We start from the raw sequence: 27,693 nt of genomic DNA on the forward strand, positions 1-27,693 counted from the left end.
TACGACACCTCCTGTGGGTGTTGGGCCTGCAGGAGGATGGGCCCATGTCCTCTTTTCGGAATGTGCCCGCCGGGCCCCATGGATTAAGGTCCGGCCACCCGACGCTCGCCCTGGGGCACCCTACCCCGGGCAGGGTAGACTGTTCCCTCTGTGATATGCCCACAAGGGTCTTCTGAATCGCTCTTTGTCTGGTCCCTCACCCAGGATCAATTTACCATGGGGGACACTACCAGGGGGCAAAAGGCCCCGGACAAGCCCCTAGGATCACACAAATGCCTCCAGCACGATAAGGTAGCAATTCGCAGAGGGAATAATCTCTCTATGTAAAAGTCTAGAGCCTCTGAGGGTTATCTGAGTACTTCTTACATTACACAAAGTAAAGGTTTCCATCATGGTGTTCATGAAGTGCTGGATTTTGTGGTGGGAGACACCACCACAACCAGAAACAAAGGTTAGATATTATAGTTTACCAGACAACATCGAGTTTGAGAGGTCATGGATTTATAATTGAACAAAAAATTACAGCTATTATGAATTGGACTGTTCAATCGCACTGCTATGAAAGTGGTATATCCCATCTGTCCACCATTGAAAAGTCTTTGATCTATGGTTGACTGGGAAATTAGTGAAATGAGGTTGATTTAAAATTGACACAGAATTTCTGCCAAGCCATTTATTTACAGTTGAAAAAGTAGGATTTATATTTGAGTGGAGAAAACGAGAAAACCACTGCTCAGCTAAATCAGATTGAAACAAGTTGCTTTAGGATGAGGTTGATAAAAACTTCCATTGTGACCAAATTCAAACAATTCTTTAAAATAGACAAGAAAAAAAACTCTTCCACAGTGATGTGAAAGACTCATTGACAGTTTCTGCACATCTATGTTTATGGAGCTACATGTTTACTATGCTGGTTTTACCATTATGTGGTGCTGTTTGTATTAGTTCTTGTGAAAGCTGTAACAGTGACAGACTTGGTTAAATGAAAGTGTATAAGTCATGTAGCTTCTTGCACTTACAGTGGTTTATTTGCTTCATCAACACACATGATCAGAATGTAGAACTGGAGTCATGACACAAACATGTTTTTACCTGCTTTTAGTGACAGGCTTTGTAATTCAAGCTGAGGATACAATGGAGCGATGCAAAGATTTACAGCACATGAAGCAGAAACATTAAAACCATCACCTTATCTGAACTAAATACAACAAACATCCTGCTACAGTTTAATAATGAACCAATCCAGCAACAATGAAGGAAGAAACCAAGATGCTCCTGACTCTGGTAAAGGAGAGGACATGAAACACAGACTGCTCTCTGCAAATGTCTAAGCTGCAGGTAAAAATCTGTTGGTCATTTTCAAACCCAGAGACTGTAAACACTGAGCAGAAACACAGAGTTCACCCCAGAAAATCTACATGTGCAGCTAAGAAGTGACTTTAGGTTTAAACTTTAGTGTTTTATACAAATAAAATTAAATGTCTCATTTTTCCTCTGACTGACCCACTCGTGCTGCCCTCCTGTGGTCATGGCTGCAGACATGCCACAGGCTTCAGTCCTTCCCCCTGAAGCCCACCTCTTATAGCACACTACATAATCAGTGACCCAAAGCCACAAACCTGCAGCACAGCCGTACTGCAGTCCCAGCCACACGAAAGGAGTCGAGGCATTTTTGGCTCTTTCCTGGACCCATCGCTGCTGATGAGGGTTGCTGATTGTAACCAGGCCATGATGTGTCTGTCTGCAGTAATTCAAGGCTTCCTCCCAGGTTTTGTTTTCCCTGATCAGAATCAGTTTATCTGCCATAAAATCAGAGAAAACATTAAATCAGTAAAATCTGGACTTCAAGTCTCTGGATGTTTGGTCCAGTTTCACTGGAAGAACAAAAGAAAACATTTCAGTGATTCTTCAGATGAATCAGTCGCTCTACAGAGAAATCTCTGTTCCAACCATCAGCTAAACATCTTCACCTGCAGAAATAAGTGGCTGAAGAAACACACTGACCTAAATCCTCTCAGAGACAAATCTGTGTAAACTCACCATCATAGCAGAAGAAAGGCTTTCTGTGGTCACATACAGCAGAGCTCCATCTTCCTGATCTCTCTAACAGAGTCGTTGCACATTTCCTGTTGTTTAGTCCATCATTAAATGAGTCCCAGTATCTGAAAGAGAAGTTACTCCCATCTGACCACCTCCAGCTGTCTCTGAACAGGCCGATCCACAAGGCTTTAGAGTTCTTCAGCTTCTTAAACTCTTCACTGTATATCTGATCGAGTCCACTGGCCAGGTCGGTGTGATGTCCGTGTTGCAGGGAGAATGGACTGCCATACACGTTATGTGTCTGTGAGCGAGGAGGGACCTTCAGTAATAGTAATAAATCACACAGCAATAGTACATTCACGTAGTTGTAAAAAGCATGATAATATATCAAGTAATCCAAAGTATTCAGAATACATTACTGTCATTGAGTAATGTAACGGAATATGTTACAGAATACATTTTGGGGCATGTAATCTGTAATGGAATACATTTTAAAAGTAACCTTCCCAACACTGCCCATCAGAAGAAGCAGAAACAGACTCCACTGCATCGTCGCTCTGTCACATGAAAATGACTTTTCTTTCATTTGGAGGAAACAATGAATCCAGCAGCTCTTCAGTGTTTGATGGACACCACACTGCCAGCGAGGCCTGCAACTTTAACAGTACCAAGCGCAGACAACCAGAGCAGATGCAAGGGAGTGTTTTAACATAATTTATTGCTGAATGAACAATACATGTGACAAAGGTGAATACACCGTGATGTGACAAACTGTGGTGTGGAAACGTGGCCGTAAAACTATCAGAGTGGCAAAAACGTAACCCAACTGGATCTTGGGCAGGTAAGTAATGGTCACACTGGGGAGAGAGGAGAGCAGAGTTATAGCTGTGTTCAAGCGGATTGCCAGAGAGGGTGAGTATAACAGTCTTTCCAGCTTGCTTGCAGGAGGTGGAAGTGCAGTATTGAGGGGGAGGTGATGTAATTCCTTAGTGTTTGAAAAAGGTGAAACGGCTGACCTGGTTGGATCCAAAGTGGTGAGCGAGCAGGCAGGTGAGGTTTGGAGATATTTTCCAGTGAGAGGATACGAACTGAGATCCAAGTGGTGGAGTGGCAGTCTGCACTGGATCATTGAGCCATCAGTGTCAGTCTCTGAATCTGGTAAATCTGAATCTGTGAGTTAGAGATCGTTTCTAACCTGGACAACTTTCTGTGTGTGTGTATAGATCTGCCCTGGACCCGAGCGAGCCTGTGTGTTTTTGGAATCTGTCGAGGAGAGGAGCTTGTATAACATTAATCCCTGTTTCCCCTGGAGCACCGGATCCCTCTCCCTGCCACACTGTATATATTTCTACCTTGTGTTTAACTGTAATTAAACGCACACTCTTTTGCCAAAGATTTCTGGTCTGCGCCTGAGTCCGTTTCAAACACTGAAAGTCTCTTGCAAGCGGTTGCAAGTAAAAATGGATCTAGCTATGTTAATGACTCCTTTCCATGCCTCTTCACTATATTGAATATTAAGATCTCTCTCCCATTTATGAATAGCGCTCAGTGTGCTGCTACTGAGAGTCTACAGAAGAGTATAAAACACAGAAATACAACGAGTTCTGGCTTTTCGCTTAATAAGAAATGTCTCCATTTCATCATATAAAATGATTTCTAAACACTGTGGAGTTTTGGAATGAACAAAATTACGAACCTGGAGAAAGACAAAAAAAAAATGGTTTCTCGGAATATTAAAATCTGACTACAGTTGCTCAAAGTTCATCAATTTGTTGTTTTGAAACAAGTCGCCAATTACCCTTAATCTATTTTTATGCCACTTATCGAACATACCGCGAGACGTTTCTGGAACAAAGTCTTTGTTTCTCAATAAAGGAGTCAAGAATGAAGTCCAGTCTTTTCTACCCAACGTGTACACATTTCCCTCCAAACCCTTATTGTAATATAAATAATTGGGTTATTCGTAATCTCTGTTTGTAATTTTTTTTTGTCACAGACATCTAAGCTTCAAAGAGAAGAAGGTGAAGAAGACCAAGAGTCAAGGTGGGAATGAGAGTTTAGATAAGCATGTAGCCACTCCCATAAGAAATGGCTATGATATTATGCCCAATTATAAAAACATAATTTTAAAAAGGTAATCTTAATAAACATGTCAAAGAGTTTTTCTGTGTAGTGATGCAGCAGCAAGCCCGCCCTCCATCATCACTCATCACCAGGTTGTCATCTATTATTGGGGTTGCAGAGCTCAGGCCTCGTCTCCTTCTTCCTGTCAGATAATCAGCTGCAGTACCTAAAAGAGTTTAGTCACTACAATCTGCCCACTCCCACCCACCCACTCTCTGCTGCTCTGACACAGTTTCAGAGTGTGCCCTTTGACACTCTTCTGTGTTTGACCTTGTTGCAGAAAAATAAACGGAGCACTCAACCCAAACAGACTTTTGACAGAAACCTGCGAAGGCATGAGTCCATCATGAATAATGATAACAGCTCCTTTATGTCCACTGTGTGGAGACAATCTTTGTTCATCTGTCAGCAGGGTAGCTCCACAACTCCCATAACTACAAACCACACCTTTAAGTCCACCAGACTGACTGTTTAAACATGTCTGTGTTCCTCGTGGGTGACTCAGACTTCAACTTTGCGCTCTCCGGTTGGACGAGGGCAACTCGCTGTAACTGATGGAGCTGTGAATTCTGCTCTGCACCAGAAAATCCACAAGGATGATGTCTGACCATCAGGTCATGGTGAGAAGGTCAAAGCACTCAGATAGCAGGACAATGATCTGAAACACAGCACCAAGTCCACCTCTGAATGGCTCAGAAAAACCAGTGGCTGGGTGTAGACTTTAAGCCTGAGATGCTTCATCCTGACCTTAAACCGCCATTCGTGCTAAAAAAAACTCCAATGTGTCTGAATTCAAACCATCCTTCAAAGAAGATAAGACGAAAATCCACACATCTTTGATTTGCAGTTCTCGATGCCAAGGTTGATACAAGGTACAGACTTTTGCACACAGGTAGGTTTGGATAACATTTTCCCTAAATAAAATTAACATCTTTTAAAAACAACAGTTTTATTACTCAGGTTATCTTTGACGAGGTGGTGGCAGATACCTGCTAAGAACACTGCATATTGTGTTTCTTATAAGCTCATGATTACCTCTGCTCCTCAGTATCACCACCTGAATCCATACATGACACTTCTGCTTCTCTGCAGAGGAACCTAATTCATTTAAACCCAAATTACCAATAAAAATATTCAGTCACAAACAATATTTTCACAAAATGCAGATGATTTTTTTCCACACATGGATCATTGGAGTAGGAAACATTTGAGCCTTTTGAGCTGTCAGTGTTAAGCCTGCACTCAATACTCACTGCAACCAAAAGACGTCCAACAGAAAGTGTCATCATCCATGTTAAAGGATGGAACAATGTCCTCCTCATGATGCTCATAAACAGAAAATCTGCTTCACGAGTTTTTTCTCTTAGAGCTCAGACACTCACCTGCTTCCTCTGACAGATCCAGACCTCAGACATGTAACTCTGACCGAGGGAGCAATGATCTCTTCAAAGTTTTCATCACCACAGTATGAGAAGAAAACATCATCAGCTCAGCCAGTAAAAGCAGGAGCTGGTGTTTCACCTGAATGTGTTGTCTCATTGCTGACGGCAGGTCAGAGTAACTGATGATGATTTAGTTTTGGAGTCCAGCGATTCTGTGGCTCAGAATACCAGAACACAAACTCTGTGTCCTTCCATTAGTCGAGGTTTTCCACACATGCTCAGCAAACTGAACGAGGTGACCGTGGTCGGTCCTGCTCTACAGCAAAACCAGCAAAGTATGACTTTTATTCTGTTGGGTTTGCTTACACATCCTTTGTTCTTTGTGTGACTACGTCATAGCCCATCCATCCATTTTCTGTCACTTTTCTAAAGCAGACAATATACATACAGTCTGTTGTCATAGGTTACGTGGAAACGTGCTTTGTGGTCAGTTAGGCTTTTGAATTGTTCCACCACGAGACACACACTAGCTCAATCCTAGAGCGAAGCTTCGTGAAACTGTGAAACATCTGAAGCATTTGATGATGCTGTTCTGTGAAACAGTGAGGGGACAGACTAGTTAAACCAGACTGTTAATAACTGTGATCATCACGTGCTCTGAAGAAATCCTCACACACACAGAAAGCTGCGACTGTAATGATCAGTCAGTAAAATCATTCCTCTGTTAACATTTGTGTTGATCACAATAAATCAGTTTATAAGTCAAACACAGAGAGGAAAAACTGCTGCGTTTACTGTAATAAGCACACAGGGTTACAGTTTTCCATGGACTCAGTCAGCTTAGTTTGGTTGATGTTTAAGTTGTCTTTGACTTCCTGTCATCAGGTTTGTTCCACACAGTGTTCAGCAAAGCTAGAAGGTTTTAACTAACTCAAAATATATTTTTAAATGAAAAGGTTGAAAAATGTGATTTCCTTCACTATAAGAAGTGAACATTTATCACATTTTCACAGGTTAGACCAATCGCAATAGTCCATTTCACACACACCTGTGAACCTTCCTCTGATGAGTGACCTCTGAACCCTGGAGAAACTTCCTGCTGCTGTGGATGTTGTATCCTGTAACAGTGAGGTGATGTTCACTGAGTCTGGAGTTTGGGTCACAGTGAACCTGCAGGACTCCTGTTGCTTATCAGATATTCACAACAGAAGCTTCAGTGGGAATAAAAAAGAAAGAAAGAGATCACCTTGAATTAATTAATGGCATGTTTTTGAGTTTTGATTTTTACAATAGAAATATTTTCCTTACGGTGGTGCAGTGTGTGAGTAACAGGTTATAATGAGGATGACGTCACTTAATACAGTAGTTGACATTTTCTTTTAAAAGTAGAAGAAAGTAGAGCCCACACCGAGTCAGAGCTGAAACCTCTTGCTGTTATATTTTCTCCCTGAGAGAAGAGATGAGCTTTTACTGACATATTTCAATGAGAGTATACACCAGTTTTTACGTTTTAATGACAGGCCACAGTTGGGTCATTGAAACCAAGCACACCATTGTTGTTCTTGTGACAATACCAATAAGTTTGATGTGTCACATGGCCCTCTTCCTATTGAAAAAACAAAAGTTGTATCCAAGATGGCCGACTTCTAAATGGCTACCATGGTCACCACCCAGCTGGAGGAGTTTGCCCCCTCACATATACTAATGTGCCACAAACAGGACTTTAATATCACCAACCAATCCCATGTTATTACAGTGTATCCATATAAATGGCCCACCCAGGTCAAAAGGTCATCGATCAAGCTTGCATTCTTTAGTGACACAAGCCGTATACATGTGGTTTTTTTAGCGTGGCTCTTGTGGTCCTCCATACTTTTATAGTTTAAAGTGTCAGAGACGAGCTGTGATCAGTTTGTTCACTCTGAGCCAGTCTGAGCAGTCAGACAACATATTTGTAAATCAGCACATGAAGGTGTCAGCTCTTATCATGTTCCTGAACCTCCTAAGCTGGACTCCTTTCTGATATTTGGAGGCTAAGCTCAGAGCTCTCTGAGAGGATTCTCAGGCTTTTTGAGAATACCAACACGGTGCGGAAAAATCCTCTCACTCCCTCTTCTCCCAGATGGCTGGGTCACTCAGATACTCAGCACCAATCCATCTGCCGATCTCCCGTGTCCTCCCCTCACTCGTAAACAAGACTTGAGACACTTAAATTCCTCCACTTGGGGTAGTAACTCACCCCAGAGTGGGTATTTCACCATTTCGGGTGCTGAATCTCATTTCCATTGCAAATGAGAGGTGAAGGCCACCACCTGAAGAAGCCAACAGAACCACACTAACTGTGAAAAGCACAGATGAGATTCTAAGACCACCCAAGTGGAAACCTTCTGCCACTTGGCTACACCTAGAAATTCTGTCTATTAATAAGAGAATCAGTGACATAGGGCAACACTGATGGAGTCCATCACCCACTGGGAACTAGTCGGACTTTTTGCCAGCAATGCGGCAAAAAGTCCACAAAACACATGACCTCATGGTTGATGAAACTCACATGCACCCAATTATCCTTGAGAGAATAAAGAGCTGGTCCAGTGACTGGGACAAAAACTCAGTCTTTCCTCCTGTATCCACAGTTAATGGATAATCTCTTGTTCTTTCAGATGAAAATGCCCTCTCGTATTTTACAGATCAATGATGGCGAAGTCTGTTCCATTGCAACTCCTGGAAATGCTGGATGATCTGGGAGAGGAACAGCTGAAACGTTTCCACTTTTACCTGCAGAATGAACCTGTAGGTGATTTCCAGACTATCAAAAAGAGTCGTCTGGAGAATGCAGACAGGCTGAAAACGGTAGATGTGATGATACAGAGCTATTCAGACCATGCAGTGGAGGTGGCAACGTTGATTATTATGATGATGAATAATAGTAAGTGAAAAAAAGACATGAAAACAACAAAATAAATACAAAGGTTTATTTTATTAAGCATGTTGAGAGTCAGGTTGTGTCACTTTATGTTTTTAAATTTCTCACGTGTCTCCTCAAATTACTTAGAGGAAATATCCTAAAGATGTTTTTTTTGTTAGTTTTTTGTTTTAGCAATTCAGGTTAGTTAATATTTTTATTTATTTATTTTTCTTCCCAGTTACTCCCTTAATAAATAGCATGCCATTAATTTGTTAATTGTCCAGCCAAACTATTAATACATTAAATAATAACATTTCTAAAAAGATTATCCTGTTATGCCTGTTTTACCTTTACCTCTCCAAAAATTGCATGAAGAAATTAACACCTTTGATTTATTGATATTTAAGCAATTCATCTTGCTTTCATCTTTTCATTTCATTTTCATGAACTGACTTTCGTGGAAAACACGCTACACCCAATGTTATGTTTTTACTTTGTCTACTTTTATTATTGAGCTTAAATAAAGTTATAAAACAGGTAGTTACTACTGCAGGTCTCTGTGCTGTACATAGATAGCAATTCAATTGAAGTACATTTTGGAGTTGTTGCCCACTGACTCAATGTTTTCCTCTCTATAAATTGAAAAATTAAGGAAGAGTGCCGAATAGTGGTCTCGCTCAGGGCAGTGAAGTAACCCAGAAACTGTAAGTAAAGTTCAAAAATCCATTTTGTCTGTCACTCAATAAACCTTTCCGATAAAGACGTGGACAAAATGGTCGGTACCCTTCATTCAATGAAAGAAAAACTCACAATGGTCACAGAAATAACTTTAATCTGACAAAAGTAATAATAAATAAAAATTCTATGAATGTTAACCAATGAAAGTCAGACATTGCTTTTCAACCATGCTTCAACTGAATTATTTAAAAAAGATAAATGCATGAAACAGGCCTGGACAAAAATGATATTACCTACAACTTAATAAGATAAGATAAGATAAGATAACTCTTTATTGTCATTGCACAGTCATACATAGTACAGTAGTACAATGAAATTGGAAAAACTGTCCTACGTCGGCACTACATATAACACAACACGACACGAGATGACACATCACAACGTAACAAACAACACAACACAGTATATTAACTTAGTATAAAAAAGAAGAATAAGTGTATGTGTATTGCACACTGTTATTATTGCACATTAATTATTATTGCACCTTGTTATAAATATAAATATTATTGTTATCGTTTTAAACATTGTTACCTCCCCCCTAAAAAGTCCAGGGAGGTATCCAGTCAGGTCAGCTATTTACATTGATCAGGGCTATTGCCCTGTTGTAAAAGCTGTCCTTGAGTCTATTTGTTCGGGACCTCAGCAGCCTGAACCTCCTGCCAGACGGCAGCAGCTTAAACACCCGGTGTCCTGGGTGTGTGCAGTCCCGTAGGATGCTGCGTGCCCTCTTGAGACAGCGAGTGCTGTACAGGTCCTTCAGGGAGGGAAGAGGATGTCCAATGATTTTTTGGGCCATGTTGATGACCCTCTGGAGTGCCTTTCTGTGTGCTGTGGTGCAGCTGGAGAACCACACACCGATGCAATATGTCAGCACACTTTCAATGGAGCAGCGGTAGAAGACGTAGAATACTTTGTTGTACAACCTTTTGAGGCAATCACTGCATTCAAACGATTCCTGTAACGGAGACTTCTGCACCTCTCAGCAGGTATTTTGGCCGACTCATGAGCAAACTGCTCCAGTTGTTTCCGGTTTGAAGGATGCCTTTTCCAGACTGCATGTTTCAGCTGTTTCCAAAGATGCTCAATAGGATGGAGGTCAGGGCTCATAGAAGGCCACTTTAAAATAGTCCAATGTTTTCCTTTTAGCCATTTTTGAGTGTTTTAAGCTGTGTTTTGGGTCATTGTCCTGTTATAAGACCCATGACCTGTGACTGAGACCAAGCTTTCTAACACTGGCCAGCACATTTCTCTCTAGAATCCCTTGATAATCTTGAGATTTCATTGTACCCCGCACAGATTCAAGACAACCTGTACCAGATGCAGCAACGAAGCCCCAGAACATAACCGAGCCTCCCCCATGTTTCACAGTTGGGACAGCGTTCTTTTCTTGATATGCTTCATTTTTCCGTCTGTGAACATAGAGCTGATGTACCTTGGCAAAAAGTTAAATTTTGGTCTCATCTGTCCATAGGACATTCTCCCAGAAGCTTTGCTGCTTGTCAACATGTAGTGTGGCATATTCCAGTCTGGCTTTGTATGCTTTGTTTTCAACAATGGTGTCCTCCTTGGTCATCTCCCATGTAGCCCTCTTTAGCTCAAACTACGACGGATGGTCTGACACTAATGTTCCTTGAGCTTGAAGTTCAGCTTGGATCTCTTTAGAAGTCTTTCTGGGCTCTTTTGTTACCATTCAGATTATCAGTCTCTTTGATCTGTCATCAATTTTCCTCATGCGGCCAGGTCCAGGGACATTGGCTATAATCCCATGGATCTTAAATTTCTGAATGACATGTGTAACTGTAGTCACAGGAATATCTAGGTGCTTGGAGATGGTCTTATAGCCTTTACCTTTAACATGCTTGTCTACGATTTTCTTTCTAATCTCCTGAGAGAACTCTTCTGAAGAATTAACCACATATTCACAGGCTACTGGCCCTTTCTGCCACACACATGTAGTACACATGTAGTTTAAATGGCGTCTGGCCTTTTAAACTTTGAGAGGCTGAAACTTTTTGGCATTGTTAACACCTGTTTTTAATCGTTTGAGCAAATAGAATCACTGTAACAATGCCATGTTCACTTAGCTCCAACCAATCAGAAGTTGCAGCCAAAGCCCACATGGGCCCAGATTTACAGCATGCGCCGTCTGTCCAGTGACGTGTCTGTAGCAGGGTCTAAAATGATGGTTTTGGACAGAGGTGGCTCTGATGTGCCCAGTTAGCCATGGTAGCTGCTGATATCACAGGGCTACTGGCTACCGCAGAAATAATGGGAAAAAAAACTCAGGATGGTAAGCCAACTTCTGTCTTAGTGCATTTGAACCGCTATGTGATTTTGTGGTCTTCCTTTGCAGCTCTTTCAGTGAATTATGGTCTGAGCATGATGAACATTGGTATTTGGAATCTGTGATAGCTCTGAAGGCTAGCTAGCCTTTCTTTAGCTGGTTACATGAGAATTTCTGGTTCAGTTGTTTGTTTAGTGGACTTTTACATAACTGCTCTTTAAATCTTCACTTGTTTTCGTTGTTTCTTTGGATACCACACATGTTTGGACTTATACTTCTAAACCCGTGTTATGATGGATTAAATGCGATCTCCTCCCTTTTCCCCTAATTTTTGGGGTGTGGGTGCTTAACAGGACTTAAACTGCAATAAATATGTAGAAAAGGGTGTTCTAAAACTTTTGAGTTTACGTTTTGAGTTTATAGTGTATGTTAGAAAGCATGAAACACATTTCATATCGCTGGATGCTACAGGAAACTATGAAAGGTCATTAATAAAATCAAAGGCAGGGAGGTATCCTTTCCAGCTAAACAGAAGAGGAATATAAAAATAATGAAGGTGACAGTTTGAATCAGTTATATTTCATTCAATACAGTGTTGTACTGAGTGCAGATCATTAGCAGTTTGAGCCACATATGGATTGAAGTGTATTTGTGAAAATCTCGGACTGTTCCTTTATCGGTGTCTAACAGTATGTGTATGAAAGCCATGTAATGTCCATGTGTGCATGCTGAAAGAGACTGTGCTGGTTTGACCCCCCTCCTCCTTTCAGGGTGGAGCCTGCTGGAGTCCGATGGTTGACACCAGGTCTGAGGAAGTGTAAGTGTGTTTTTAATGGGATTCATGAAAACAAAGCAGCACACATTCAACCATCTTCAAACTGTCACATCACTCATTCACATCTCTGATGTCAGGAGTCATCATCAAAGTGTCAATCAATGAACAGATGATGGATCAATAACTGCAGCTGGATTGTGTTTGTTCTCTCATCAGATTCCTGTCAACTCACAATCGACACAATGACAGCACAAAAATACCTCAAACTGTCTGACAACAACAGAAGGGTGACATGTACATTTGATGAGGTTCAGTCATATCCTGATCATCCAGACAGATTTGATGGTGATCCTCAACTGCTGTGTAGAAATGGTCTGACTGGTCGCTGTTACTGGGAGGTTGAATGGAAAGGAGAGGTGCATGTATCAGTTAGTTACGGAAGAATCAAAAGGAAAGGAATCAGTATGGACTCTACGTTTGGAGGGAATGAGCTTTCCTGGTGTCTGATCTGCTCTAATGATGACACTCAAGGTGTAGTTCACAATAACAGATTGACCTCTGTTTCCTCCTCCTCCTCCTCCTCTGTCTCTAACAGAGCAGCAGTGTATGTGGACTGTCCTGCTGGCACTCTGTCCTTCTACAGAGTCTCCTCTGACACTCTGATCCACCTCCACACCTTCAACACCACATTCACTGAAACTCTTTATCCTGGGTTTGCAGTTGAATATGGTTCATCAGTGCTTCTGTTGAGTTGAGTGTAAAGAGTGCCCTCCTGTTAGAGAAACACTGTAACAGTTGTTGAAAAGATAGTTCAGTCTGTACATGTCTGTCTCTTTCACTCAGAAACATGTTTTCAGATTCATAGATTCAGTCAGTTGATGTTTGAAACTGTTCTAAATGATTTCTTGTAAACTTCTTCCTCTTCAGTCTTTTAAAGATGCAAGCTACTATTGTTCCAGGTCCACGTGTTGTTTTTCTATATTTTTTCCACTCAAAGCTTCACAGTGAATATCAGTATGTTGTGTTTCTCTGAAGCTCAGTTCACACAGTTCCAGCTCCTCTGGATTTTCAACAAGTCTGAGCTCATGAAAATTAATCCAAATGTTTGATTAATGGGACTTTTTTAATGGGATTTTTCCAAACTCATCATATGTTTAACTTATTGTTGGAAGCTCATCATTTATAAACACTTTTGCCATAGAAGCTGCAAATTTTGGCTCAATGGATTTTAATGCAGTTATAACGATAAAATGATTGTCTGGGAGTATCATCATCAACTAATAAATAAGAAAGACTGAATTTACCAATTGAAACTAGTCTTGTCTTCTTTCTGAATGTCTTTTGACAAAAAGACACAATGTCTTTATATATATATATATATATATATATATATATATATATATATATATATATATATATATATACATCCAAGAATACATTGGGAAGATGGCCCCAACTGACCGAGTGCTCAGTGAATACCTCAGGCAGCAGAAACCCAAGAAAGTGGAGTAAGGCGAGGAACCATCATGGAAGGACAGGCCCCTGCACGGTATGTACCACCGGCAGATAGAGGAGGTGGCTGATATCCAGAAATCCTACCAGTGGCTGGACAAAGCTGGACTGAAAGACAGCACAGAAGCACTAATCATGGCAGCACAAGAACAAGCTCTGAGCACAAGATCCATAGAGGCTGGGGTCTATCACACCAGGCAAGACCCCAGGTGCAGGCTGTGTAAAGATGCCCCAGAGACAATCCAGCACGTAACAGCAGGGTGCAAGATGCTAGCAGGCAAGGCATACATGGAACGCCATAACCAAGTGGCCGGCATAGTGTACAGGAACATCTGTGCCGAGTATAACCTGGAAGTCCCGAGGTCAAAATGGGAGATGCCCCCAAGGGTGGTGGAGAATGACCGAGCTAAGATCCTGTGGGACTTCCAGATACAGACGGACAAAATGGTGGTGGCTAACCAACCGGACATAGTGGTGGTAGACAAACAGAAGAAGACGGCCGTAGTGATCGATGTAGCGGTTCCGAATGACAGCAATATCAGGAAGAAGGAACACGAGAAGCTGGAGAAATACCAAGGGCTCAGAGAAGAGCTCGAGAGGATGTGGAGGGTGAAGGTAACGGTGGTCCCCGTGGTAATCGGAGCACTAGGTGCGGTGACTCCCAAGCTAGGCGAGTGGCTCCAGCAGATCCCGGGAATAACATCGGAGATCTCTGTCCAGAAGAGCGCAGTCCTGGGAACAGCTAAGATACTGCAGGACCCTCAAGCTCCCAGGCCTCTGGCAGAGGACCCGAGCTTGAAGGATAAACCACCCGCAGGGGCGTGCTGGGTGTTTTTTTTTTTTTTTTATATATAAAGACACAATGTCTTTATATATATATATATATATATATATATATATATAAAACTCCACCGCAGAATGCAGCGGCGGAGAAAAAAAGACCAATCAGGTACGGGAACAAACAATACGGAAAGCAGTGGCGGTGACAGAGCAGATCCGGAGGCCGACCGCGAAGCCGACCGCGAAGCCGACCACGAAGCCAACTGCAGCAACGAACTCGTTCAGGAGGCCGCCTTACACAGTAACAATGTCCAGCTAGGGGCCTAGAGAGCGGCCGGCAAAGGTGAGGTGGTACAGGCCAAGCGGGACCTAACGGCGGTGTAGCAACTGCCGGACAAGACAATCAGAATCAGAATACTTTATTGATCCCTGGGGGAAATTATTATCCAGACGAGGCTGGACCAGGCAAGGATGGTGCTGGATGGGCTCATCTTTTCAGTCTTTTCTTAAAATGTAATCAGGTTTAATTTGTTCAGGTTCCCGTGCAAGACCTTTGAAACAATTAATAGAAATAGAAGTCTGATAAGGCCTGAGTTTTTTAGCCTTTCTTTTAACCTGATTTTTATTTGTTTTTCAGTTTTGCTGCTCCATAAAAAGAATGAATTTAATATCAAAAAGAAACATTCAGTTATTTTAATTCAAAAAGTCACGAGCTTCATCTTCATTCTGCACACAAGAAAAATCAGCTCACCAAATACAGCATGAGACCGTTCCACAACAGAAACATTCAGAAACACACTGAAATCAACGTTTCCTCAGTAAATCTTTAATGATGTGAAACTCTCCATTTCACATCAATAATCAGTCCCAGTGAGGATCAGGAGGGTCTGAGATCATTTGGACCAGCTGCCACAGTTTTCCTCCACATGTTTCATTTGTACTGAATCATATAAAAATCAGTTCATCACAGGATGGTGTCTACCTCAGAATTTATTAAAACATTAGCATCAACCGATCAGCATCACTTTCTTCCTTATCTTATCTTAACTTATCTTAACTGCACTACTGTATAGCTCTGTGTAAATAATCATTCTGTACATTCGATAATCTTTAATCCAACAACTGTTTACAACTTGCATAGTTCCCATTTCTGTATAGCTGTATATCTCAGATTTCTGTAAAGTTATTTATTTCACATTCTGTATAGTTTTTCATATTTATATCCTGTTCATAGCCTGTACATAGCTTGTACTCACTACAGCCTGTACATACTTAGTTATAGAATATTCACAACATACTTCATACCGTGTACATTATAACATACCATAATAGACCCATTTCTGCAATATACTCACATATCTATATTATTGCTAATATATATTGTAATATATCTATATCACTAAAGCACTTCTGGATGGATGCAAACTGCATTTCGTTGCCCTGTACCTGTGCATGTGCAATGACAATAAAGTTGAATTCTATTCTATTCTATTCTATTCTATTCCTCGGATGAAGAGATAGATTCCTGCTGCCACGCCGAGGACACCGACAGTCAGACCCACTCCACAAAATTTTGTAGGTTCCAGAATGGATTCAACGTCCTCCACCTCTGCAGAGACAGAGAGAGACGTGGACCTTCACATCTGTAAACAGTCAGTCTTTGTGCTGGGACCAACACTTTCTGCTTGTTTTTTTATTTCAGATCATATTATTAGAGATCATTGAACACACTTCCATTGCTTTGCACACATGGAGCCTTTGCCTTAGAATATAACTCACCTTGTGATTACTGTTGTTGGTACATTTTATAATAAACTGAACCTGATATACTCACCATAGATTTTGGTAACTGGTTGGGTCAGGGCCACATGTTCCACTATGCAGGCGTACAAATCTCCTCCCTTTGGAACAAAGTCCAGTTTGGACGTCTGGCTGAAGGAACCATCCTTGTTGGATAAGGGAACAGTGATGCTGGTTCCTATAACCACTTTCTTCGTGTTCTTGCTCCAGGTGACGTTAACGGGAGCAGGATAGAAACCAGTCACATGACAGATCAGAGTGTTCTGGACTCCAATCTCCACATTTACTATAGTGTAGATTTCCACACTGTCAGGAGCATCTGTGCACAAACACATACAGTTTGCTCACAACACCACGCGACAGGCTGCACTCAATAACACGAGAAAACAAAAAACTGTGAAAGAAACAGAAGCTTCTGCTGCTGAACTCCAGTTTCTAGAGAAAATGGAAAAAACACAAATGTGCAAGAACAGATTTTTTTTGTTGGTTTCATGTCATGTGATGAAGTGGAAATACATACTGTAGGTTCCCTATTTCATTTCATAGGAAGCATTATATTTCCATAGCATAAGATAAGATAATATAAACTAAGATAAGATAGGACAAGAGAAGAAGAACTTTACCGAGGCAGAGAGAAATTCTTTTGTCATAAACATAAGAGTGCTAAAGAGAGCTGCTAGTAAGTAGATCATCTTTGTTCTTAATCAAAGACATGAGTCTGATCAACATCTTAGCAGAATGATGTCGTCTATTTCTGCTCATCATCATCGCTGTGTTGGATTATGATTCTGAGAAGGATTTGGGCACCCATCATTTACCAGGAGGAGCCTGGTAAATGATGGACCTGGTGGTCAGAGGGCCCTGACCACCAGAGGGCCCTGTCAGAGGGCTCTGACCACCAGAGGACCTGGTGCAGACTGCGAACCACCAACCTTCTGGTTGGTAGATGAGCTGCTCTACCACCTGAGTACAGCCACACACTGAAACGTATTTTAAAGTCTCTCAGTATGGTCAGCCCATACTCAATTTATTATGGTCAGCCCCTTTGCCACCACTCCTCTCACAATTTGAGTCCCATCAGTCCAATATGTACACCAACATGCCAGAGGGCCAAGGAGTGATAAGACTTCAGACCTGCCTACAACTCATCCTTCTCATTTTGCTTACTGCTATCTGCTGGTGGAACACCTGCACTACCACAGGTCGTACTGATAGTGGACTGAACCACCTCCTCAAGTTCCTTCTTCTTGGCCTGGAAGTCGTCCAGGTCAGCATCTTGGTGGGAGTCCAACCACTCAATCTTCTCCTCCACTGCCTTCTTAATGGATTCAATCTGGTTCTTCAGGGAATATGCGTAGCCCTCCAGCTCATTGTGAGCATTGATCCTGTCTTTCACCTTCTTGTCTTCCTCAGCAAAGTGCTTGGCGTCGTTCACCATGCGTTTGATGTCCTCAGGCATTAGCCAGTTCTGGTTAGTTGTGATCTTGTTCTTGTTGCCTGTGGCCTTGTCCTCAGCAGTAACATGCAGAATGCCATTGACATCAATCTCAAAGGTGACTTCAATCAGCGGTACACCACGAGGAGCAGGGGGGATGCCAGTCAGGTTAAAGGTAGCCAGAAGATGGTTGTCTTTGGTCAAAGGACGCTCACCTAAAAAAAAAAAAAAAAAAAAAGGTGACAATTAGACTTGTGGAACATATAATTTAACTGTCACGTGTTTCTTGTCATTGGATTCTTTTTATAAAGCACTAGATTGGAACTTGAAAAAACTATATCCAAACTCTTACCTTCATAAACTTTGATGACGACAATAGGCTGGTTATCAGAGGCTGTAGAAAATATCTGGGCTTTTTTGGTGGGCACCACTGTGTTCCTGGGGATCAGCTTGGTCATTACTCCTCCAACTGTCTCAACACCAAGGGTCATGGGGTACACATCCAGAAGAACCACATCACCTGCAAGTGAAGGAAAAGGGTTAGTAAACAGGATCACATTTGAAAGCTCAACCCTATTAAATAAAAAATTTCTCAGAGTCATGACTCACCAGTGTCCTCCTCTCCAGAAAGCACACCAGCCCGCACAGCAGCTCCATATGTAACAGCCTCATCAGGGTTGATGCCTCTACATGGCTCCTTGCCATTGAAGAACTCCTTCACCAGCTGCTGGATTTTGGGGATACGAGTGGAGCCTCCAACCAGGACAATCTCATCAATGTCAGACTTCTTCAAGTCAGTATCTTCCAGCACTTTCTGTACAGGCTTCATGGTGGACCGGAACAGGTCCTGGGTTTTAAAGAACACACAAGTTGTCCTACCGCTTCTTCATTAGGATTTGATATGCAATATTTTCAAAACCAGATTAATATCTTACCATGTTCAGCTCTTCAAACTTGGCACGAGTCAGGGTCTCAGCGAAGTCTTCCCCCTTAAAGAATGACTCGATCTCAATGTGGGTTTGGTGCCGGGCAGATAGCTCCCTCTTGGCCTTCTCGACCTCGCGACGCAGCTTCTGCACAGCACGGTTGTCTTTGCGCACATCTTTGCCAGTCTTCTTCTTGTACAGCTTGATGAAGTGCTCCATGATACGGTGGTCAAAGTCCTCACCTCCCAGATGAGTGTCACCACTGGTGGCCACCACTTCGAATACACCATTGTCAATGGTCAGAATAGAAACATCAAAGCTGCCACCGCCCAGATCAAAGACAAGAATGTTCTTCTCTCCATCCTTCTTGTCCAGGCCATAAGCAATACCAGCAGCAGTTCTAAAGAATACAGTGAGAACTTATTGTTAGAAGGGAGGGCAGGGACATTTTTTACAGTTTCAAATAGCAGATGATCAAATTCATTTTGACTGGATGCTTACGCCTCATTGATGACTTGCATAACATTCAGACCAGCAATGGTACCAGCATCCTTAGTGGCCAGGCGCTGGGCATCATTGAAGTAGGCTGGGACAGTTATCACAGCATGTGTGACCTGAGGAAAAAGGATAAAGTTAGATTTGACGATACACCAATTAATTAAGATTAGCATTTTTGTACCTTCTTTCCCAGGTAAGCCTCAGCTGTCTCCTTCATCTTAGTCAGCACCATCGCACAGACCTCCTCAGGAGCAAAGGTCTTAACCTGGCCACCACTAATGTCAACCTGGATATGGGGCTTGCTCTTCTTCTCAATAACCTTCACAGTAATATACATCAATATTAATTTAACAAGAATTTAGCTCAAACATGACCCAAAGAACCAACAAGTTTTATTTTCAGTTTAGAAACTCACCTTGAAGGGCAGGTACTTGATGTCCTGCTGCACAGACCAGTCATCCCATGTGCGACCAATCAGCCTCTTGGCATCAAAAATGGTGTTCTCAGGGTTAGAGGTCAGCTGATTCTTGGCAGCATCACCAATCAGACGCTCACCTTCACTGGTGAAGGCCACGTAGGAGGGGGTGATTCGGTTTCCCTGGTCATTGGCAATAATCTCCACACGCCCATTCTTGAACACTCCAACACTGCAAGATAACAGCTTGAATTCAGTCTGAATCTCACTTTTTTTTTCCAACAGTGGTATCGTGTCATTATTTAAAGAGTCTGAAGTGACTTACCAAGAGTATGTGGTCCCCAGATCAATCCCAATCACAGTCACAGTGTTCTTGTCATCATCGGCGGCGCCAAACACTGTGCCGACTAACAGAATCACAACCCACAACAGCTTCATCTTTGTTTCCTCTCCAATCTACAAGGAGAAATGTAGAAAAGAAATACAACATAAATCAATGTGGCCTTGAGATCAATAAGTGGACTAAGCCTCCCAAGTTCAAAAAGCCAATGGTACAGATGTGATTTGGTGAGTCCCAGAACCATGGCAGACTTGAAGTTGGTCTTAGAGAATAAATACTATAAATATTTTATGACTGTGTTATTGTACCTAGAGTAGAATCAGTCCAGTCTTCTTTTAGCAACTTAAAATATATTGACAAAACTGTGCAATGTTTGTTGCGATTTGTAAAAATAAAATATTTGACTGAGTGAATGACTTTTTTTTTTAACTAATATTTTAATTTTTTTTTCACAAATCATGGTCACAATACATAATGAAAACGTTGCGATTATACAAAAAAAAAAGAGAAACATCCCCCCCTCCCTCCCCACCCGAGGCTCATGTAAACAGAAACAAAACAAAAACAAACAAAAAACGTATGTCACACGTCTGGAAAACACGTTTCTATATAGTCAATAAATGGGTTCCAAGTCGCAGAGAATTTTTGTTGTGATGAGAGAACTCTGTATCTAAGTTTTTCCAGTGGTAAAAAGAAAAGCACCTCCTTTAACCATTGTATGTATGAAGGAGCCTTATCAGACTTCCAGTGGAATAGAATAAGTCTACGGGCAAGCAACGTAGCAAACGCTATGGCATTTTCCTGAGATTTACTAATTTTGTATTGAAATGGCATAACTCCAAAAATGCCAATGCGGAAATCAAGCACTAAATTTTGCGCACTGATGTGAGATAATACTTTAAATATATTTCCCCAGTAATTATCCAGGTTCGGACAAGACCACATCATGTGACCCTCATTTGCTGGATTATATCTACACCTGGGACAGGCAGGATCGGCTTCTGGGAAAAATTTTGAAAGCCTCTCTCTTGTATAATGAAGACGATGAAGAATTTTAAACTGAATTAAACCATGGCGCATGCAAAGGGAGGAAGTATGTATACGATTCAAACAAGATCTCCACTCATCATCAGATCAATCCACCCCAATGTCTTTTTCCCAATTATTTTTAGTTTTTTCCCAAGTAATAGGCCTTAAGCTCTGTATCAGTTTGTATATGACGGAGATTCTCCTTTTGCCAAAAGGATCCATTTCCAAAATGGTATCCACTTGATTTTTGGGAGGTAGGTAGGGGAAAGAAGGAAACAATGTTTTTGCAAAACTTCGTATTTGCAGATATCTAAACATATGTGAGGTTGGTATATTGTAATCTCTCAGCAGAGCGTCAAAGGTGTTAAAAGTTTCTCCTGAAAATAAATTGTAAAAAAACTTCAAACCATTATTGTGCCAAATTTGGAATGCTTTATCTGAAATGGATGGCAAAAAAAAAAAAGGGTTAAAAGCAACAGGAAAAAAATTACTAACCTGTTGCAAACAGAAGTGCCTTCTGAATTGAAGCCATATTTTAATAGATGTTCTTACAACTGGATTTGTTATTTTCTGTTTTTGATTTAGAGCTAGGGATGAGATTAGGAGGGGAAGTGGATTTGACATCAGTTCCGTTTTTATCCAAGCCTCACCCTCGCTGTTCTCATAAACATATTTCCAGTGCAATAATTTGGTGATATTAGCCGCCCAGTAGTAAAAGATAAAATTTGGCAACCCTAGCCCACCAGCCTCTTTTGGTACTTCCAAATATGTTTTTTCTATTCTGGGATTTGAATTTTTCCAAATAAATGTTGCTATTAATCTGTTTAAATCTTTGAAACTTGATTTGGTTATAAAAACAGGAACCATTTGGAAAACATAGAGAAATTTTGGTAAGACCGTCATTTTAACTATATTTATTCTGCCTGCTAATGAGATCGGAAGTGTTGCCCATTTTTTAAAATCTTGTGATGTTTGTTCTAACAAAGTGTCAAAATTATGAATCCGCAACTCGTTCATTGTACGGGTTATATTTATTCCCAAATATTTAAACGTTTCTTTTTCTAATTTAAAAGGGAAGGCAGAGAAATCTTGCTCTATGTTATTAATAGGGAACAGTAGGCTTTTTGAATAGTTCAATTTGCATCCAGATATGCGTCCGAAGTGGTCTAATACCTTGAGCAGTTTAGGGATTGATCCCGTTGGATTAGATATATACAGCAATAGGTCATCTGCACACAATGATACTTTGTGCACTGTCCCGTCCCTAGAGATTCCGGCAACCTGACCGTCCTCCCTAAGAGCGATAGCTAAAGGTTCAATTACTAACTTGAAAAGATAGGGAGATAAACTACAGCCTTGCCTGCAGCCTCTACCAAGCTGAAAAATGTCAGAGGTTACATTAGAGAATAAATACTATAAATATTTTATGACTGTGTTATTGTACCTAGAGTAGAATCAGTCCAGTCTTCTTTTAGCAACTTAAAATATATTGACAAAACTGTGCAACGTTTGTTGCAATTACTAAAAGTAAAATGTTTGACTGAGTGGGAGACTTTTAAGTCACTCAGCATTTTAAAATAATAGCCTTTCTTACTTCTTAAACACAGACTACTGTAATTTATGATTTTGCCAGTTTAGCTCACTATGCACCAACCTAGACCCTAATTTAAGACAACCGGCGCCAGTTTGAGTCTCACCTGCTTGACTTTGTTGTTGAAGTCTTGAATCCTCTCTTTTAGAAAATAAAATAGTATGAGCAGCGATAACCTTTAGAAGTTTCTCTTTCCCTTCGTGCTCTGTTTGTGTCAGCACTCAGCCGAGAACCAGTGTCAGGTTTCCTAGTAGGCAGTGCAGAGCAAAATGAAACTTCAAATCTCTGTCATCAAAATCACAGCGACTTGTGAGATAACGACTCAAAAACACATCTATATGTGTACAGTCAGTGGGAGACTAATACATTGTTCTTCTCACAGTTTCAGTTTGGTAGAGAAATGTTTCTCTCTGCGTCATTCAGACCCGCCCCATTTTTCAACTCTGCCGTCACCAGGTTCCTCGTTTCACATACTGATGCTATCACAATAATTTTAGTAAAATTCTTTCACTTTCGTTACATAAAAGAAAGAGGAATTTGGTTATCTTGGCCCATGAGAAGTCTAAAACAAATAACATGGATATGGTTAAATCTCGAGTTTTTAGCAAGGAAAGTAGGAGACTGTTGTCATGAAGTGGCTTGAGGAGAGTGGAGCTATGCACTTGCAAACAGAGTTCAGTTCCTTGCCAAACAAACAAGCTTAAAACAAGACAAAATCTGTTGTTCTGCAAATTAGTTTAAGAATTTAAAAAGACATGGTGATTTTTTTAACTACTATACTAACCCTTTTTAGTTTTGCAATTATTTGCTATATTGAGAGGGTTTATTTTATTTTTACTTTATTTTGCCCATTAATTTGCAGTAGGCCATTCAAGGATGAATTTGTTGGTGTTGGGTGTAAAGATCTGGAGGGATATTTTTGTTTTATTCTTTCTTTATTTTTTATTCTATTTTTCAGTTTTATTTTTTTAAGACTTGATGAGAGAGTTACTCCATTACACCTTGTGTCACTTAAAAATGTGAATTTGATTGATGGCTTTGATGTTTGACTAACACTTTCTGTTTGATCACATGACCAGGATTTTCCCAGTTACAGGAAGTGTGAAGGGACATGTGCAGTGAAGTGTGCCAGGCGCGTGACCAGGACATGGCCTCTCCTCTCAGACTGATGAAGTACAATCTCTGTGCATCTTAGCTGTGCATAATAAATGAATGAAAGGCAGGTTTGTGATGATGCCTGAGGTACAAAAGAAAAAAAAGGTCTAGACCTGGGCTGCTAATTAAGTGAAGCACAACATACAGACACATTTGACTGCTTGCATCACTAAAAAACCCACTGATACAAATGAAAAAGAGCGATAATGAAATCAGCTTGTTAAAACTCTGAAGAGGAGATGTTTGCTATGATGCAGGTAAGTAACAGCAAGGCATACTTGAGGTGATGTTGCAGGAAGTTCTGGGTAATACAGCAGTTCAGTGATGTATCAGAATCTTCAGTCAAAGCACTTATGGCTGTATATAGACAGATTGATCACTAGGGATGGGTATCACTTAGGTTTTATCCGATACCGGTGCCAAATCGGTACTTTTGAAATGGTCCCGGTGCTTAAACAGTGCTCAAACCGGTGCTTAAAGAATGGAGAACACAAAATTGGTCCAAAAACCTCTCATGTTCAGCTGTTTTTTTGTAAAAAGATAACAATGTTAGCCTTTTCTGCAGCTATGGGGCATATATGGTATCACTCTTAGCTGGAAGCAGTGCTTAAACAATGGAAAAAATACAAACTTTGTCCAAAAACCTCTCATGTTTAACTGTTTTCCACTTTTTCTTTGGTCATTTTAGCCTTTTTGGCCAGGGTGAAGGGAGTATCTGCCATCAAACAAGAGGACAGCTGCATGTAGCTATGATGGTGTTTGCTAGTTCACCTTACATGCATTAATGTAATAACGTGGTTAGCCTACTCAACGTAAATTACACACGAACAACATTAAGCTACTCACGCAGAGAAGAACGGCTGCTGCTGCATCATCATCCTCATCATTTCTGCTACACTGGCAGGGCTAGGGGCCAGGACTCTCCTCTTCGGGTTTTTGGGGGATGTTGCTAACTCCGGGTCCGATATCAGGCACCACATCCGCAGTAGATGTGCTCGGTGAGAGGTCTCGCAGCAAGGTATCAAATACGGTGCATTTCTTGGCTTTAACAAAATACTATACGTCGCCAGGTGGTTCATCAGATTCGAGGAGTTACCTCCTTTTCACAGTATCATCTTAAAAGAATATCTCCTCTGGATATGCAATTGTTTTTAATATGGCACCTTTTATATTTCACAAACTGCAGATGATGAAATCCACTTTATTTTGATCATACTTACTGAGCTACATCTTTAATATGTCAATAAACTATCTGAAAAAGAACGGTATTGTAGATGTAAAGATGCATCTTAATTGAAGCAAAGGCAAAAATCTGGAATAAATTTGATGTGACTGTTCATATAAAATCCAACAAAGATGTGTGTGTCTGTGTCTGTGAAGGTTCTCAGTCATCCAGGTCATCATAGTCAAAGGAGCTTGCAAAGAAAAGCGTCTGGACTTCTTTAAGTTGCTTGAAGACGTTTCACCTCTCATCCGAGAAGCTTCTTCAGTTCTAAGGTCAAATGGTGGAGAGTCCCAGATATAAACCTAGTGGGAGTGACCCCCCCACAGAGGGACAAAAGGACCCCCTGATGATCCTCTAATCGCCTGAGCCAAGGTGTGAAACTGGGTGTGGGCCCCAATCAGCCAGAGTTTCGGGTGTGTTCATTGTGAAACCTGGCCCCACCTTATCATGCGAATTCCTGAGGTCAGATGGCCCAGGATGTGAGTGGGTGTTAAGGCGTCTGGGAAGGGATCTCAAAACTGGATTATAGATGGCAGAGAGTTGGTGTCGTGTGTGTGTGTGTGTGTGTGTGTGTGTGTGTGTGTGTGTGTGTGTGTGTGTGTGTGTGTATAACCCAGTCATAAATTACATATTGTTATATTTACACAAAACGTGTTCTTCATACCTGACTTTTAGGACCTTCAAGCCTGTAGTTATACTCATTATCAGAGCCCCTCCTCATTGTTCTTCTTCTTTGGTGCAACCCTATAAACACAGTGTACCCCTTTGGCCTTGCCCCTTTTCTACAATTCCCCTGTGGGAGAGGTGGGTGTCATTTCTTTCCAGACACTGTAAAACACACATATAATGCATATTTAGTCACCCTGATATTTCTGAATGTGTGTCTTTAGTTCAGTTATTGTCATCATTGTGCCAGTTTTTATTAGATGCTATAAATGTGTAGTATGTGTGTGCCACAAATGTGTTTTAGGTGCCATTAACACTAGCATGAATATATAATTCTGGCTAGCTTGGGAGTTGTGGTGGGTTGAGCTAACCCTCTCCCCCACTGTTTGTATTTGGTTGTAGGAGCTGGAGCGAGCAAGTTATTTACTTGGATGTCATTCATACTTTTACTTTTACTCAACGCAGAAACACACTGGGTCCATTTTCATAACAAGTGACAGCTCAGACATCTGTTAATGAGAGAACATGTTTTTTATCATAAAGACGGTGATGTGAAGCATCAGCAGGACGTTAAAGTGTTCAACAGTCTGGACCCTGAGACATAATAAAAACAGACTTGCCAAAGTAAAAGCAGAGGCCTCTGTGTGCTCATTTAACAGCTGCTAGTACAAAAAAAAGTGACAACGTGTGTATTAGATACCCTCAGTCCAAAAGCAGAAAACATAAAGAATAGAATCCACAACAATGTCATCCTAATGGCATCCTGGGGGTTGTTACAAGGAAATATGTAACCCAGTTCCTGAAATCATCTCAAACAAAAAAAGAGAGGAAAAATTAAAACATTTAATGTTCATTGTTCTGTTCTTACTGTCCCTGTTAATGAAAGATCAAAATATTTATTTAAATATAGAAGGGACGCAGATTATATATGATATGCTTTGGTCAAACAAGGGTTAAGTTTTCTCAGAGGGTTGATGAGCTCTGATGAGAGCCTATTGTTTTACTCCACTCCTCGCATGTCAGCCAATCGGTGAAGCTCTAGGCAGCTCTTGTCCCTCCTTAGTATCAGCTCCCAAGTTTTCAGTCTCTTGCTCCTACAGCCAAACAGAGCAGACGGACTAAAACTTTGTTATCGGTAAGCTGGAGAAATTAACCTTTAATGAGTTAAAAAAATACCATCTAAACTGATATTTTTCACAAATTATGTATTTGCACTTGTTGTTGTCAAAGGCAGAGCGAAACCGGAAGGTTTACTGAGCTATGGCTCCACGTAAACGCTGAGCATCCACTCGACGGCGGTAAGCTAAATGTGGCTAATCAGACACGTGATGGGCGGAGTGTGGGTGCAGTTATTGGATGTCTCTGAAACGCACTGTTGCTATGCTAGTTAGATCATTAACTAAGTCATTAACATGTGAAAAGCTGTAAATGGTTAAAGCAGCTAAAAATAACTTGATGAGAGATAATTGTAAGCAGACTTTATCCTGCTTACTGTTTAAATTTTGATGTCAATCAGTTGTTTTACAATACTCAGTATTGAACACTTGGAGGTAATTTTTAGTGTATTTCCACTTGTACTAGTAGGCCTATGGTACAAGCGGGATTAAGCACGTCTATTTTAATACTCCTATTTGTGGACTGAGTCCTTGTGTTTACTGGTTATTGAAATTGATTATTTGCACTTTGTTCAATTTCTGATAAGCATTTGCATATTATTCCATTTCTTAAAAGGGGTAATATACTTATTTATTTGTGATTAGATATATATGTACAGTGAGTTATTTTGATGTTTACAATGAAAGTGAATTATATGGTGACTATAATTCGTGAATGTTTGCAACCTTGTAGATAATCTTTAATGTTACTGCAGGTTACAAATAAGTATTGAACCTTGATACTGTGAAATTTTGGATATTGATACTTTGACCTTTGAAACTTGATATTTTAATGTTGTACAATGTGACTGAACTGATGATGATTGAATTGATGATAACTGATCTGAATAGTTGTTACTGCACTGTGACACTACTTTAGTTTAATTTGTGAGAGTTATCCTTAAAGGGCACGTGACAT

General features: G+C 40.8%; 3 protein-coding genes across 3 annotated transcripts; 1 reads left to right on the forward strand and 2 right to left on the reverse strand.

The window, feature by feature from the left end:
- The first annotated feature begins 8,240 nt into the window (after positions 1-8,240).
- LOC146578076 (stonustoxin subunit alpha-like) lies at positions 8,241-13,003 on the forward strand. The gene is made up of 2 exons (XM_085267752.1): positions 8,241-8,472; positions 12,465-13,003. The coding sequence occupies exons 1-2, from the start codon at positions 8,241-8,243 to the stop codon at positions 13,001-13,003; spliced, it is 771 nt and encodes a 256-aa protein (XP_085123878.1).
- A 2,496-nt stretch (positions 13,004-15,499) lies between these two features.
- Positions 15,500-16,773, reverse strand: LOC146578077 (H-2 class II histocompatibility antigen, A-Q alpha chain-like). The gene is made up of 2 exons (XM_085257049.1): positions 16,375-16,773; positions 15,500-16,149 (listed from the first exon to the last, which is right to left on the reverse strand). The coding sequence occupies exons 1-2, from the start codon at positions 16,673-16,675 to the stop codon at positions 16,034-16,036; spliced, it is 417 nt and encodes a 138-aa protein (XP_085113175.1). The 5' UTR covers positions 16,676-16,773; the 3' UTR covers positions 15,500-16,033.
- A 664-nt stretch (positions 16,774-17,437) lies between these two features.
- Positions 17,438-22,812, reverse strand: LOC146578078 (endoplasmic reticulum chaperone BiP-like). Its single transcript, XM_085256401.1, has 9 exons — positions 22,681-22,812; positions 19,940-20,070; positions 19,615-19,846; positions 19,381-19,518; positions 19,203-19,315; positions 18,711-19,101; positions 18,385-18,622; positions 18,128-18,295; positions 17,438-17,990 (listed from the first exon to the last, which is right to left on the reverse strand). The coding sequence occupies exons 2-9, from the start codon at positions 20,050-20,052 to the stop codon at positions 17,479-17,481; spliced, it is 1,905 nt and encodes a 634-aa protein (XP_085112527.1). The 5' UTR covers positions 20,053-20,070; positions 22,681-22,812; the 3' UTR covers positions 17,438-17,478.
- Between the last annotated feature and the right edge of the window lie 4,881 nt (positions 22,813-27,693).

Source organism: Mchenga conophoros, linkage group LG3, assembly GCF_057382185.1.
Source record: "Mchenga conophoros isolate Kocher_MC1m ecotype Shallow Benthic linkage group LG3, M_conophoros_male_GT1.1, whole genome shotgun sequence".
In the NCBI taxonomy this organism is placed as follows: domain Eukaryota; kingdom Metazoa; phylum Chordata; class Actinopteri; order Cichliformes; family Cichlidae; genus Mchenga; species Mchenga conophoros.